Source organism: Scaptodrosophila lebanonensis, unplaced genomic scaffold (assembly GCF_003285725.1).
Source record: "Scaptodrosophila lebanonensis strain 11010-0011.00,11010-0021.00 unplaced genomic scaffold, SlebRS2 tig00000053-arrow-pilon, whole genome shotgun sequence".
Lineage (NCBI taxonomy): Eukaryota > Metazoa > Arthropoda > Insecta > Diptera > Drosophilidae > Scaptodrosophila > Scaptodrosophila lebanonensis.
In genome coordinates this window covers 2,603,283-2,619,262 of record NW_022060548.1, presented here as the reverse complement: position 1 = coordinate 2,619,262, position 15,980 = coordinate 2,603,283, and the positions used below count along the sequence as shown (strand labels likewise).

General features: G+C 36.6%; 2 protein-coding genes across 3 annotated transcripts in view; one reads left to right on the top strand and one right to left on the bottom strand.

Annotated features, from left to right (window-relative positions):
• Nucleotides 1-807: 807 nt before the first annotated feature.
• LOC115624167 (ureidoglycolate dehydrogenase (NAD(+))) lies at nucleotides 808-3,741 on the bottom strand. Of its 2 annotated transcripts, XR_003995435.1 has the most exons (3): nucleotides 3,243-3,741; nucleotides 1,354-2,593; nucleotides 808-906 (listed from the first exon to the last, which is right to left on the bottom strand). XR_003995435.1 is itself a non-coding variant. In XM_030518764.1 (2 exons), exons 1-2 carry the CDS (start codon nucleotides 3,708-3,710, stop codon nucleotides 1,523-1,525), a joined length of 1,539 nt encoding a protein of 512 aa, XP_030374624.1. In that variant the 5' UTR covers nucleotides 3,711-3,741; the 3' UTR covers nucleotides 1,268-1,522. The 2 variants fall into 2 exon arrangements, 1 of the variants encoding a protein (XP_030374624.1); XM_030518764.1 differs by lacking the exon at nucleotides 808-906 and having other exon boundaries at nucleotides 1,268-2,593.
• Nucleotides 3,742-4,860: 1,119 nt separating this feature from the next.
• LOC115623785 (neuroligin 4-like) overlaps nucleotides 4,861-15,980 on the top strand; it is a 48,798-nt gene continuing 37,678 nt past the window's right edge. Inside the window, exons 1-7 of the mRNA XM_030518326.1 lie at nucleotides 4,861-5,093; nucleotides 6,489-6,706; nucleotides 7,937-8,086; nucleotides 8,143-8,576; nucleotides 10,122-10,484; nucleotides 14,062-14,507; nucleotides 15,799-15,917. Coding sequence (XP_030374186.1) covers nucleotides 4,861-5,093; nucleotides 6,489-6,706; nucleotides 7,937-8,086; nucleotides 8,143-8,576; nucleotides 10,122-10,484; nucleotides 14,062-14,507; nucleotides 15,799-15,917 — 1,963 coding nt within the window. The remainder of the gene's footprint in view (nucleotides 5,094-6,488; nucleotides 6,707-7,936; nucleotides 8,087-8,142; nucleotides 8,577-10,121; nucleotides 10,485-14,061; nucleotides 14,508-15,798; nucleotides 15,918-15,980) is intronic.

The following is a 15,980-nucleotide window of genomic DNA, read 5'->3' as shown; positions in this document are numbered from 1 at the left end:
TATTTTAACGCGGCATAATTAGCAGGCTGGTGCTTGTTTGCCTTAACCCTTCGACGACCCATTTTGCCGACGGCTACTTTAAGCCTGACACGAATTTCCTTTTACGGCATCTGCCTGAGAAGAACAGAGTAAATTAATCTTTTTTATACTGGATTGGGAACTATTTGCTAAAGCAACTTTTCGCAGATGTTTCTTAAGCTAAAGATGGGCACAGGCTGGCAGGATTGACTCACGTACATCGTTTTAGCACCCAGAACAGCAATTAAAGGTTTACAATAATGTCTTTTTCTTTTTAAGCAACAAACGTTTTTTTTTCTACTTTTTTCTACTTAATTATATACAGCAGTCACAAATCGCATTATACTCTTAAAAAGCTAAAAAAAAAAACATTTAACTGCCGCGTTCTATGGCTTTTATTCGATAAATTGTGGTTCATTAAAAAAAATAGTCATTTGCAAAAATATATTATTTAAATGTTCAGAGCACAATTCTTAAATCCCAACTGTACTAGAATTAGTATGTACACAGGATCTCTGGCAGCCCAATCAACTGTTTTCCCGATCTCGCTCCAGTCAGTCTCTTTCGAGTGATTTCGCCTTCGTCACCATGAATATCTTGCCAAATCAAATTGCCATAATTTCGAATATAAACTTCCTATGAGTAATGTAATTCGCTTTTTGTACTTCTCTTTTATTTAAAATATATTAATTATCTCTTTCATTGAAACATTTAAAAATTTCAACAAATTCAAAGTCCTCAAAAATACATATTTTGTATTTTATTAGTTAAGTCATTTGTCATAAGGTAATCCGGTTTGTGTGTATTGTCTTAATCGATTATTCAAAACATATCTTCGGAGCAGGGGAATTAGCTTGCTCCTATTATTGGCAGCAAATCTTTTTCTGACTAATTAAATGATTTGGTATTTTTGAGTAACCGTAAAATGAAATCATAGAATGAAACAAGATTATTCCTTTAATTCACAATTAATCCTTCTTCTAACTTATCATCAATATTTTCTAATCAATTACACTACTTTATCTAACTTTCTAGTTGATCAATATTCGTAAATCTTATTAATACAAACATAAAAATTTGAGCACCTCAAAACCATATACTATATACCTATCAACAAATCATTCAATTAAAATTCTTAGTATCTTTAAGTATCAATCTTTAAATCCCAGACACCCAATTCTCGTTAAGCTTTGTAAATTTAATTCTTTCTACAAATGTTTATATTAATCCAAAACAATATTTTCCAAAATTGTAGTTTTCCAAATGACACAATATATTTGCAAACATTATGATTTGGTAAACTTCCATCTCTAGAAAAACAAATCTTATACTTACTGTAATTAAGCCGCGCATTTTCGTCGAGTGTCGCGCCTTATTTGCGCTGTGCTTGAAAATGAACGCGCACTCGTGCTGAGGAATCAGGTTAAGGTTTCTTTCTATAGTTTATGAACTCGTTATTTTCCACATTGGTATAAAAAAGACGAGCATAATAGCAGCAATTAGCTCATTCGGATGTTTTGAGACGGAGGGGCTTAATTTTAAAACGTTCAGCGAGCTCCTTAAGTACACACAAAGTGCAGTTTGAGAATTCTAGGCCGCCCTGATTGTCCACCTGCTGCATGCTGGCTATTTCCTTATCGCCCGGCACTAGCGGCATTTGTCGCTGATCGCAGGGCAAGTCCCGGCGCAGTAGCTGATGAAAGTCCCTCAAGCGATCCTCGAAGGAAGCACAAAATTGTAGGGGATCAATGGCCACATAGACCTGCCCCAGATTTGCGGGCGCATTTTCCGGGCTGAAGAGGCCCCGACGTCGCAATTGGGTGGCATATTGGGCGCCGGTCAGCACCCCGCACAGAATGTCCACCATGCCGGCCAATCCGAAGCCCTTGTACTCAGGTTTGAAGGCACGCAGTCTCTGGGCTCGCAAAGCCTCCACCACACGGCCAGTGGGTCGACCATTGCAGTCAAGTGCCAGGGTCGTTGGCATATTTCGTACCCTTCCATTGCAATAATCCAATTCAAATTGCTCGATGGGAAAGGAGGACATGCCCATATCCATTAAAAACTGTTCGTCGGCCCCAGCAGCTGCACAGGCAATGGGGTTCTCCCCCAGTACCGGTTCTTTGCCACCACAGGCCACCAGAACGGGTGGTGCATTCGACATACAGATTCCAATCATGCGTTGCGTTAGCGCCTGACATGCATACCAACCTGCCATGCCGATGCAATTGGAACGACGTGCCGAGACCCAAGCAAATCCGACCACTCGAGCCTTGCGCACGGCCAGATCCATGCAGTAATTAGCCACCACTGGTCCAGGCGCATTGCGTCCATCGACCAGAGCCAAGGCCTCTCGTTCCTGAAGCACCAGTGGCTGGGCACGTGCATCTACAGTGCAATTAAGCAAATCTGCAGCCACTGCGGGCAGACGATGTATTCCCATGCTCCGATGACCAAAATAATCGGCTGCTATTAATACATCGGCCATCTCACTGGCCGCCTCTGGGGGCACTTCCATCGCAGCGAAGACGTCCCGAACAAAACGTTGTGCCTCCATAACATCGACTAAGGCAGCCTGTAATAAAATGTTGTAATTCTTTTAAATAGCATAATTAAGGCACATGTACGTGTAAAATATAGAAACTATTAACATATATTTAAGAAAATTAAAGAAAACCAAATGCGTAGGATTTGCATAGGAAATATCTAATAGTGTTAAGATCTGATGTTTAGACATCTGATGTGTAGATATCTAATCGTGTTTACACCTGATGAGTAGATATTTGGTGTGTAATTTGAAGGTGTATATACATATTTGTTGTATAGACATCGATTGTGTAGGCATCTGATGTCTATGCATCTGATGTGTGAACATCTGATGTATGGGCAGCTGACGCAAAGCGCTTTGCCGCAGCGCCATACTTGTATGCCAGCAGCTGATGATGTATGACAACAAAAAGTAGTGCTAGAGCATAAATACTGGGCTCCTTAGAAAACAGCCTTGATGTTTCACAAATTAAAGATATCTTTTGTTTATTTAATTCAGAATTTTCCAAAATCGTGCCCAAGTTAAAGTAGCGCAATACAATTCTACCCAATCAATACAAGTTGTTGAAGCTAGGACTAACATCTTAAATCCAAACATCTGACATCCTTCCGTGAAGTTTTTTACAAGTTGTTAAGCGCTCTTCACCTCTAAATTAGTTACTGTATAGAATTCTTACCTTTACGCCGGCTTTTGCTAACTCCCCTGCTGACTCCAGTGGCTCACGCTGACCGCCACATATTAGCAGCACACGCTTTATATTTTGCCAGAGAGATGCCAATTGTGGTTGCTCAGCGGGCGGAACTTCTTTCTGCGCCCATCCTTCTTGAACAGTAGTACAAATAGTTTCGCCTTCTACCTTTCGTTCAACCATAGGTAATTCTTTGTCCATATAGCTGCGATGTTTGGGCAAGCCGGATACATGCAGAGCATTCTTCATAGTATCGGCCAAATTCACTTCATCGCCTGAAAAGCTCTTATCATTTTTCTTAGCTTCTATGGAATGCTGATCCGTGCCCTTTGAACATTGTTCGCCAGAAGGGGGCTGATGGCAAGCTAACCAGTCGCTTTGGCATCCCTGATTCGAATTGCTGAGCTTTATACGTATCTTCCTGAGGGCGTCGAGAAAATCATAGACTTTACGCATTTTAAGTAAATAGAATAATTATGTACGAGTCCATGTGTATTCGTATACATGTCTAAATAAAACACAGTTTTCGATGCTAATTTGAAATATTAACTGATTTTAACTGTCAATAAGTTCCTTTGGAAATCAAAACTAGGTAGTAGAGACTTATTTAATTTAACGTTAAAACTAAATTCCAACAAAAGCAAACGTTATTAAGAAAAACATATTTTTTATTAAACAATTAAACAAAAAAAATAATTTTCTAGTTTTAAAAGTGGTACTAACTTCACATAAATGTAGTTATATAATAATTCATACTATAATTCAACTTTTCAACTAAGGTGTAGTGTGTGTTTGTACCACAAATTATCAAATCATTTGTGGAATTCCTTTTTATAGAAATTTAACTTGACTAATTTTGAAATATATCGAAAAATAGAGACCTGACCAGAATATCATGTTTTGTAAATCTTGACAAACAATATAACTCATTTTACATGATCATGGATTATTAATGATTTACGATAGTTTAAGAATATTATATTAACTTTCTTTACTTGTGTTAAGTCGGCTATCTATATCTCACAAAACCTAAAAATATGATCTTAATGCGGGGCAGCAAACAAAATAGCTTAATGTTTCATAAATGACGTATTTGAAATTATTATTCATACAGTCATCGGAATTAAATTGGAAATCGAGAAATTCAGAAATTCAATTGATTTGTAGTATAAAAGCTTAAAATAAATTCAATTCAATAAATATTTCCTATCAAGTATATAAAATATGTATAAGTTTAACCTTAATAAAAGTACCTCCAAACATTTGCATAACATAACTACATATATATATGTATATATAAAATTTAACAAATATTTGTATGTGTTCTTTTTTTTTATTTTTTCCAGTTGCCGCTTTTGAAGGATAGCAACAGAGCAAAAGCGAAGCACAATGAATGGCAATCGGTTGACAGCCCATCGAGGTCAAATGGATCGCTCAAGGCGTGCTCCAACTAATTTTTTTGCACTGCTTCTGGCTCAGAGAAATTAGCAGCACAGTTATTATAAATTGTCAATTAGAGAGAACGCAACAATAACTGCAGCAACAACAACAACAACTATATCGGCATTGCCAAATACAAGACAAGGCGAAGCAAAAAGCATTGACGATGAAGCAATGCCAGCTTTTTGTGTTCTCAGTCGCGCTCATAAGCAGTCTCAGCTGCTTAGAAGGCTCCACAATGGATATTTACAAGAGCGCCCGTCTAGGACATCGCATTGTACAGACCCGATATGGTCGCTTGCATGGTCTCATTCTGCCCCTGGATAACTTTCGGTTTTTGCGGTCAGTCGAAGTGTTTCTTGGTGTGCCATATGCGACACCACCCACGAAACAAAATCGGTGCGTATTAAAAGCCTTTTATTCAAGCCTTTGTATTCAACAACAAAAATATAAAATTGGAAAAGCATTCCTAGAAATCGGACAGCCGTTCCTTACTTATACGTTAAATGAAATTAGGATTACAAATTTAAGTTTTCCAAAACATGTTTTTCTACATTTTCCAATAAATTCTTTTAATTTAGTTTCAATTAGTGCTACTGCTGTCTAAATTTTACATTTTTAAACTGAATCAATGATATTACATGGAGTTGCAATATACTCATGAGATTGAAGAACTACAAAATAAAAGAGCCAAAATGATTTGAAAACAACATTCCCTTCTAAAAATCTAGTAAAAGGAACTCATGTTATAGTTACCTCTAAAGACAGTCATATTAACGATTTTAATCATAAAATTTGAAATGAATTTAAATGTAATTCCTATTAATGGTCAAAGAGCTTTCTGTTCAGTCCTGTAGATAAAAGGAGTTTAAATTCGAAAAAAAGCTAAAACTTCTGATAAAATAATAACAATTGTTTCTCATCGTAATCCAATTGTTACGAGATAAAATGGTAATACTATTAACAAATAAACCTACAGAATGAAATCGTTTAAATATACGTGATACAGTGATATAGCTCTATGGGCTCCTATTAGTGGACTTTAACCAACTACTATAAGTAAGTGACATGCGAGATTAGAATGGGTAGACAATTGCATCAATATTTTATGAATAATTGAATATCCTAAAAACTGCAAACATATATGTTTGAATAAAATCTCATAATAATCTTACTGCTACGAATACTTTTAATTAATTTAAATATTTCAAGCAATGCAACAATAGTCAGCTTTTAAGTTACGCCTAAATAAGAGTAAAATAATTGACCTTTTTTTTGAATTTTGCAACAGTTCTAATGATTTTAGGATTCCTGGAATCTAAAATATTGCAAACTATTTAAATTTGAGCAACAGCAATTCATATAATAGAGCACAGTATTCGATTGTATTTCAATCTATTATAGGTATATATAATTTTAAATTTTTCCAAACCATAGTTTGTTTGCAAATACGAAATAAGTCCTAGTGAGAGCAGGGAGAACAGATCGAGAGTTTTAAATACCCGACGAACCCAATATTTATAATAAGAATGGAGACAAAGACTGAGGATAGGCCGGCTGGTATTTTTTGCTGAAGAGAAATGATTGCCAAATCAAATTCCATTCATTCTAGTATACATTTTTATTTCGGCAATAACTGAACTTTCTTAAAATTAAGCTCTAAAGGTGTTTTAAATGTTGTCCCTAAATTCACAATTAATTATTTTCTGTAGCAACCGTTTCTACTAAGCCTTAACTAAGTAGTTGATATTTAATAAAAATAATAATTTGTGCTGTTCTTATTTTCGATTACAGCTTCAGTCCAACACGTGCACCTGCCCCCTGGGATGGCATACGGATCTCTGATAAGTACAGTCCTGTGTGTCCGCAACGATTGCCCAATATACAGAATGAAACGGCGGCTCTAGAGAAAATGCCCAAAGGCCGTTTGGAGTATTTAAAAAGACTGTTGCCGTTTTTGGAGAATCAATCAGAGGACTGCTTATATTTGAATATCTTTTCGCCAGTAAATGGTGAGCATTAATCAAATCTACACAAAGATTACGAATATAATGTCACACAAAAATAACTGACCAAGTGGGAAGCATCAAAATTGTATAATTCAATTTAGAACATTTTGACCAGAAAAATATACAGCCAGTGGCCACTCTAGAAATTAAACTATAAATAGCAATACTAACTAGCATCGCTAAAAGGCAAAATTATGCTACGGGGAATTCATTAAAGAAAATCTTTATTGAATTAGCGGGACTTCTAAGAAGCCTTTTAACAATTTCTTTATTAATTTTTAAATGTTTCTGAAAATAAAGTATGTACATAAAACATATAAACCTGCCCACATTTACATTTAAATTTAAGTTTATTTAACTTCTAATTTGTGTTCTCCCGCTGCATATATTTTTCCCTTTTTCTTTATTTTTTGAGCGAATATAATTCTCCCATTAAGTCACATTTAAGTTCTGTGTTGTATTGTTTTTCAACACAGCTGTGTTAATGTGAGAGATTAATTAATAATAAATGTTATATCCTTCCAATTGCTCCCCGAAATGGTAAAAAGAAAATTCCAATTCGTACTTGGAGTTTGTATTCAAAAATGTAAAAAGTGAACATAGTACAATTATTTGCTTGCTACTTTTTATTGCCACTCAGACCCTCGAGCTTGGCCAAAGTGCTCGTTCTTATGCTGTGCATAAATCTTATTTAAATTCAATTAATTAAGATTAATCATGCGACACGTAATGCCAATAATTTTTACTTAAAACAAAGCACACGGCACCAAGCAGAGGGCAAATCTTATCTTAAGTACCCAGAGCTGCGACCGCTTTCCCCAATAGAAATGCGGGGGGCGGGAATATAAGAAAAATAAATTTATATTTACCTTCATACATACATATATACCAATATATTTACACTATCTGCGCAATGCTAATCTAAAGCAATTTCTATGCTGCATGGCGTACGTCGCGTGTGTGTGGGTTCAGGAGTCCAGAGGAGGGTGTGGCCATTGGGGGGTAGGAGGGTTTGCACAAATCAAAATCCGCTTTGCACGCGAACGGAAACATTTAATGGCGCTTAAGCATTTTAGCAACTCGAGTCAAGGACTGAAAAAATACGACAACAACAACAGAAAATAATAATAAAAGTTGGGAAATGGTGGCCGACTTTGGCGACACCATGAATTTCATTTTGAATTCGCCTCTCATTTTTTATGCTCTTCATATTCTTTTTTTCTTGACTCTTAGCCGGCGCCAATGAAAAGAAACTGCCCGTAATTGTGTTCATACACGGCGAGTCCTTTGAGTGGAGCAGCGGTAATCCCTACGATGGCAGCGTGCTCGCCAGCTATGGCGAGGTGGTGGTCGTAACGCTTAATTACCGCCTCGGCATTCTTGGTAAGTAGAAGTGCAGTATAATTTGCCTTCATTGGGCTTAACATTTCGCTCAACAGGCTTCCTCAATGCCAATCCTAGTCCGCACGCGCACGCACGCGTCGCCAATTATGCCCTAATGGATCAAATGGCTGCCCTACACTGGATACAGCAGAATATACAAAAGTTTGGTGGGGATCCAAATGCGGTTACACTCGCCGGCCATGGAACAGGCGCTGCCTGCATTAATTATCTGATGACATCGCCCACCATGGTGCGGGGACTGTTCCATCGTGCCATTCTCATGTCTGGATCGGCGTACTCCTCTTGGGCACTCGTCGAGGATCCGGTGCTCTTTGCCATCAAACTGGCCAAGGAAGTTAATTGTACGATACCCGAGGACTTGAATAAGCATCATGAACAAATTGTCGACTGTTTGCGTGATGTGCCGCTCGAGGATTTATATGGGGCGGATATACAGGCGCCAAATTTCCTAACCTCTTTTGGACCATCGGTATGGCGGCTTATTATTTTTTCCACTTTTCCACATTTGATTTTCAATTTTCCTCAGCAATTGCACAGCTTTTTTATTAATATATTACTTGTCAACATTTATCAAAATATTGAATTTATACTCTTTTGAGTAAGTGGATGGTCATTAATAATATGACAAGCCCCATAAGGCACTCCCATCTAGCTGTCCATATGTTCGAGCATCTAAACGCCCAGATTTCGGATGGCATTGATGTTAAAAGCGTCAAATTTTTATAATGACCTCTACGAATATTTACAAATGTGAAGTTGGTTTTTCTTAAATGAAATATTTCCAAAACATTTTAAAATGCTTTATTATTACTTCTGAACTTAATGTATATAATCAGTGAATATATTTGCTCTCCCGTATTAATACTCCCCAAGTCCATGCGTCTATAACTAAGGATTGATGTATTTATATACAATTTTAAATGGCTATATGAGCTTATTCTTACTTTAATGTAGAGCAGGGATATCTACCAAGTTTGTGTCGCTTAACATACCATTTCTATGATAAGCTCAAAAATCCTCCCCTAAATTACGACCCTTCCATGGTAGCTCCAGATAAGCTAATAGAGACTTGCCTGTCAATTCGAGTTCAAATTTTTAAACAACCTTAGTAATCTTTATAACATATAAACTTCCCTAATTATGTTATGAATAATACAAAATCCGATTCTTAAAAATGTTCGATAAGAAAATAGAGATTTAAGAGGCTTAAATTAGGGAACAATTTAGGGAACAAATTGCGACTTAGCGAATTTTTAGGAGCACCCTAAATATAATTCAATACACGTCAAGATTCTTGTTAAATGAAAGCTATGTTCAACCATGCAGCTCTGACTTTTTTATGGCAAACATAAATAATGTTTCGATTTAGACTTACCTTTCATAAATTTACACATATCACCACTTTTGAAGTTAGACCGCACCAATTTCTTGAGCCACCCTCGCAGCTTATAAATATTGCTACGGGCCAAGTCATAACAATTGAGAGATAAAAATATACAGAAAAATGAGAAAGCGAATCCAAAATAGAAGCGATCCACTCACAAAGGCATTGACTTCAAACTCATGTGCGCTTATCGTAGAATTTCATTTTTGCCAATTTTCATTATTTCTTTGCCCGAATCCTCCAACAATTTCTGTTGTCTTTCGCTCGTTTGCAGTGGCGTTTGTGTTTTGTTTTCGTTGCTGTTGTTCCTCTTCAATTTTATGTCTTACGCTTTTCCCTTTTGCATTCTCTCACGATGTCTTTGGGTTATTTTGTTGCGCTCTACGCTTCAACTGGCTTTATTACTTACTTTCGTTGCCTCTTTGTATACTATTTCAACTACATACATATAAGTACAACCTACTATGTGCTTCAATGTGGCCGGTGTCAGTCGCACAATATTTGCAGTACATAGTATGCTTCTGAACCACCACCTCGTACCACCTACTAACCAACTTTCTTATACACAACGAACCACCCACAACTCACTCACTTTCTTTCATTTTCATTCTTGGTGCCTTTTCAATTTAGGTTGATGGCGTTGTCATACGACCCGGACATTCCAATCTCGATATCGATGATTTAATGACGCGCAACTCGAAGCGTTCATCAGCCGATGGCGGTGGCAACATGGGCGGTTCCAATGGCAACAGTGGCGGTGGCTCCGGCAGCTCAACTTTTAGCAGCAATGCTGGCTACTTTGGAGGCGCTGCCGCTGCAGCGGGCATTGGCGGACACTACGATGTACTCTTTGGGGTTGTGACTGGCGAATCGATTTGGCGTTTCAGCGCCCACGATATACAGAATGGATTCGAGGGCGAGCGTCGCGATAAAATTATACGTACTTATGTGCGCAACGCTTACAATTACCACCTCAATGAGATTTTCTACACGGTAAGTAAGATATACCCTCACAATAAATGTCAGTGGACGTACTCGTAAATGAATTTCAGACTGCACTTTGCGGTCAACGTTCTCCCTATCTTTGTACCTTTTTTTAATGTTGTCTGGCAGACGCGCATAAATCTTTTAATCAGATTGGCGTATCCCGCGATGGGGCAGCTAAATGTATTGAATGCTTTTAACGATGGCACTGACGTTATATATTTAACTATCACTTAAAACGCAATTAGATAGATTTTCGTTTTTATGCTCAGTAGCAATAAAGTGTAATACAAATCATTTCTTAAGCTGAAAAAAGAATAACATATTCTTCAATTTACAAAAAAAAATCTATAAAACCGCATTTACAATTATTTATTAACCTTTTAATAAATAAACTGAATGACAAGTCGACTTACCTATAGAAACTTAAAGTTCGTTTTAAAAAGCAGGCAATGTTTGTGGCAAGATAGTAGTCGGTATCATATCTGATTGCCTACTAAAGTCGAACCCATTTGTTTCATAATTATAGTCGGCTACATGTGGTATACGAGTATATGTAAATATGGAAAGAAACATAAGAAAGTAGCTCTTTTTGTTTATAATTTATCAATTAATTTAAAACTTATATTAATATTTAATCTTCAATTCCTCTTAGTAAAAGGCCCCAATAATGCTTTTGCAAGTTAATATTAAAACATACAGCTTCATAAATCAACAAATTTATAAATTCAACACAAGAATTTGAAACTTTTGTTAAACTACAAAATTACTTCAAGAAGTTGGTTGTTAAATAAATTTCGTAGATACAGTTTTCTTCTACATTTCAACATAAGAAAACTCACAACAAACTGTCTGTGATGTTTCAAACCAAGCAGCCAGAACGTTGGAACTCTCTTTAAAGTGTCTGTGAATGCTGTTTTATTTAAACAATGGCAACTACAACTAACATTTAAATTTCAGTAAATTAGCTGAATAGTGAATGCTCTTGGCATATTTAACATTTTCGTTTCTGACACTTCATAGCAAATAGTTTTTGCAGTGCTACTGAAATGCGACTGTTATTGTCCTTGCTGTCAGTTGTGCTCGTTCTGCTATTGTTGTTCTTTAGCAAATTGTAAGCACAATTTGGACAAAAGCAAAACATGCACGCGTACATAAATTACTGCAAACAAACACTTCAAGAAGCGTAGCAACGATGAGAAAAATACAAAAAAAAAAAAAATAAAAGAACAAGGAAAAACAAAACAGCAGAGGCAGCAACATGGTACAAAAACAAAAAAAGAAAAAGTCAATTAAAATGTTGGCGTACGCCGCGTATGCGTATTATAATTACACGCTGCGTATGAGTAACATTTGCGTGCATTTTCATTTCGTGTTTCGCTTACCCCGGTCTTTTTTTTGTGTTGCAACTTTTCAACATTTTATGTTTGTATTTATTTTATGTGCTGTTTTTATTTTTAATGCGCAAGCGAGCGAAATGGAAGGCAGTTAACACGCCATTGCTGCCAAAACATTAACACGCTTTATTTGGCAAATGTGCGCGCGTCCCTCTGTCTGTCTCTCTGTCTATCTGTCTGCCTGTCTGCCTGTGTGGCAAGGCCACATTCATATATATGCACACACACATCTACTTAAAAACGCACAAGCAGCACTTAACCCAAATCACAGTAACAGAAAGCAGAAAGCAGTAGCGGTAGCTGCAGCAGCAACAGTCAACAACCACCAGTCAGCAGTCAGCAGTTAGCAGTGAGGCTACCGTTGTCACCATTTTCCACATCGAAACTGCGTGAGTGGGTGAATGGGTGGGTGGTTGGTTGATTGCTGGGTGTTAAGTGCATGGACACACACGCATAAAGTAAGAAGCAAGTAAATTGCCAACACATATATCACGATTATAACGCACACACTTATATTTATTTTACTTCATTATCTGCTCTTCAAAAAGACAGCGGCTACTTAAACGCTGTCATATAATTTGAAAATGTATAGGGTTTTATAGATATAACGGCCATTACCAGTAAAATAACCTTTACAAAGTACAAATTTCTTAGACTTTAAATTAGGGGCGCACTTTCAATCATCAGCTTCAAAAACATTTTGAATTTTCAACCAAATTTCTTGTAATAGAAAATGGAACCGCTGCCATTCACTTTAATTCAGGCAGAAAATCGGAAACTAATATGAAATTTTTCTTTAATGCTAAATGATTATACTACTTGTAATTCCTATGCAAAATGAAAACTTTTGTGCCGTTGTTTAGCATCGATAAATACAAAATATATTATAAAATCACGAAAATGGTTCAATAAATGAATTTATAAAAAATCATACATACTGTTTAGTCACATTTACTTTCCTTATTATTTGTTTAATTAAGCTTTTTCATTTTTACTTAACTCCTTTTTCAATACCATGATTTTTATTACTAAAGATAATTTTTGATTATTTATATTAATTGTTTGTTTTATTTGATTAACATTGTGTTTTGTATACTTTTTTTTTCAGAAAGAACACTAAAATAGTAGTTCAAATGATTTAAGTAAGTATCACATAATAAACCATAATTTAAATTTAAAGTTGACAAAAACTTTTATGAACATGTTTTAAACTTATTATATTATGCTTTATTATTCATTGTAGTCATTTCTTTAGCTTACATTTGTATTTAAATCTGAAAGCAAAGTATTAAAACAAAAAAAAACAAAAAAATCTTGATTAAAATATGTGTCAAAATATTTGACCAGCAATCGTTTAATTTTAAAACTTGAATTTTAAAGAAATTATGTCCAATAGAAAATAAGAAATGTGGCTTAAGAGCTTTCTTAAAATTCAATTGTGTTTGAGCATTTTTCTTGAATATTTTTAAAGCCAATCACCGAGCACTTAAAGTCCATTTAAAAGGCAGTGTGTAAAAGCCCAGCATCGACTAAACTAAAATTTACATGTACTCGTACCTTAGTATTTCTCGCTGTATGACAAATCCTGCATCGAAGTTATAGTACATGACATGCATATTTTTGGTTCTGAATTATGCATGACATCGATTTTACAGATGCATTTTGCAAAAAAAAATAACGAACCAAAAAAATATCTCGCACAAAACAACAACTATAAAAATCCTCTTGTAATCCTGGCAGGATTTGGCATGCATGAATATGTGTGTACTATATGAATATAGCATATATCTGCTCTCTATGAGTCAACAGTGGCAAATACATTAACGATACTGTGGCTCGGACTACACCACAAACCAGGGTTTTGTTTATTGACTAACAAATTTAAGGGGGCAGTGTGTCATAGGAATTTTATGAGTGTGCAGAAAGCACAGCTAAATGCAATTTGAACGAAATAAAACCATTTTGTGGTGCACTTATTTGTTGAGGGATTATTCCTGAAATGTGTTACACCAAACGTTATAAACAAAAATTAATTATCAGTGGATGACTAAGCCATGTTCGTTCCTCTGAAAATTAATTTATAAAGAGTATTCTGACTTTATTGAAATTTCAGATACCAGTCTATATTGGTTTTATAATAATTGTGCTTTTTTAATAACTTGCATAATTATTTCCCATTGCATTTCCAGATTGTCAACGAATACACGGACTGGGATCGCACGTCCCAGCATCCGATTAATACGCGCGACACAGCCGTTGCCGCACTCTCCGATGCACAATTTGTGGCACCCATTGTACGCACTGGCGATATTCTGGCCGCCCTCTCCCCGCCCCCCATTAGTAGTCAGCAAGGTGGTCAGACAAGTGGTGGTGGTGGCGGCACAGCTTCGGCCTCGGCCTCTACCTCAGCATCCACACAGCCATCGGGTCGCTGCTATTTCTATGTGTTCGACTATCAGACCAAGGATGGCGACTATCCACAACGCATGGGCACTGTGCATGGCGAAGATCTGCCCTATATATTCGGTGCGCCACTGGTCGATGGCTTCAGCCACTTTCCGCAGAACTATACCAAGTCGGAGACAGCCCTGTCCGAAGCAGTGATGATATTCTGGACAAACTTTGCAAGGACTGGGTAAGCGAAACAATTTAAGTGTGGGTTTTAAGATGAGAAAACTTTAAAACACATCTCCAAATACACCTCACAAAACCCACATAGCCCTTTTATGCTTAAATTTCTATTGCTCTTAAGGTTTCAAAATTTACAAAATAACAAACAGTATTTATTATTCACAAGTTATGGTTATTAAAAAGGGGAAATATTTCTAAACGTACAAAATGTAAAAGCTGCTTAATATCCATTTGGATTTGACATACATGTAAAGCAAAATTTAAGCCGCTTTCGTGCTAAATATTGTTTTGTTTATTTGTGGTGATCCTGTTGCCTACAAGAGAAATGGCTTTGCGGTTGTTTATTGACTTTTAAAGCATATTTGTAGAACGCGTTATAAGGTAAAAGTCTTTTATCCAACTCTTTTATCAACTGGAATTGCCTTTCCAAGCTGCTTGCATATGCAAATGTCTTAATGCACAGCAATTTCAAATAAAAATCATTTTCCATCTTCAAACAACTCTAGCACATCATCGATATTTATTGCTAATGGAGGTGGAAATCATTTTCGATATGTCAGTTCTTGTAATAATGATTAACATAATCAAGGACTCCTCAAATTTTTCAAATCTTCAACCAATTACTAAGCCATTAAAGCCTGAAAAGTGTTCAGTTTTATTGAATTCATTTCGCAAACACAGAAAAACGACGCCCTGTTTGAAAAATTCGTGAAGGGGTCACCATGATTTATGATTTCGGTTTCATTCACCGCCGTCAACTGTTGTTGTCGGCCACTCAGCAGGTGGCATTGTTCTTGTGCATGACCAAAATGCCTTTGCCTGTGAGCCACTCACATTAATTTGTTAGCAATGGCATTTTTCTGCTATTTTGCACACACACGGATTCACACACATACATACACATATACACGTATACACCAACTGGTACAACACACTTAACGCTGATTGTTTGCTGTTTATCCAAAAGTGAAAACTTTTTCTGTGAACTGCAGTCGAAAAGCGTCGCGCTTTCAACGGTCTTGCAACACCTGCTGTCTCTCAGTCCACCATTTCTGTCTGGCTGCTTGCCCATGCAGTGCCGTGTCTGTCTGCCATAAAGCAAACTAAAACTTGCCACTCCAACACCCACATGCACACACACAGTTAACAGACACACACACACACACACACACACACACATACTCGTAGGGAACACATTTTGAGCTCGTCTACTTAGAAATTCTTATTCCTCGTGCCTTTACAGTCGCTATAGAAATCGCTTTTCAACGCAATTTTAACCTCCTTCTTCTTTTTAGCAATCCGAACGAACATCACCGCCAGGACTCCGTGCTGCCAGTTTCAAAGGAACGTAATCGTTTTCGCAGCATCACCTGGGAAAATTATGATCCATTGCATCAAAAGTATTTGGAAATAGGTGAGGCAAGCAAAACTTTTTACACACATATACACACAGTTACATACATGTACTTACACTTAT

What these genes read in the sequence shown, in the direction of transcription:
- LOC115624167 (XM_030518764.1), bottom strand. Translation starts at nt 3,710, where the DNA reads ATGCGTAAAGTCTATGATTTTCTCGACGCCCTCAGGAAGATACGTATA. An exon ending in TAGCAAAAGCCGGCGTAAAG is followed by an intron (nt 2,594 to 3,242) that starts GTAAGAATTCTA and finishes ATTTTATTACAG; the next exon opens with GCTGCCTTAGTCGATGTTAT.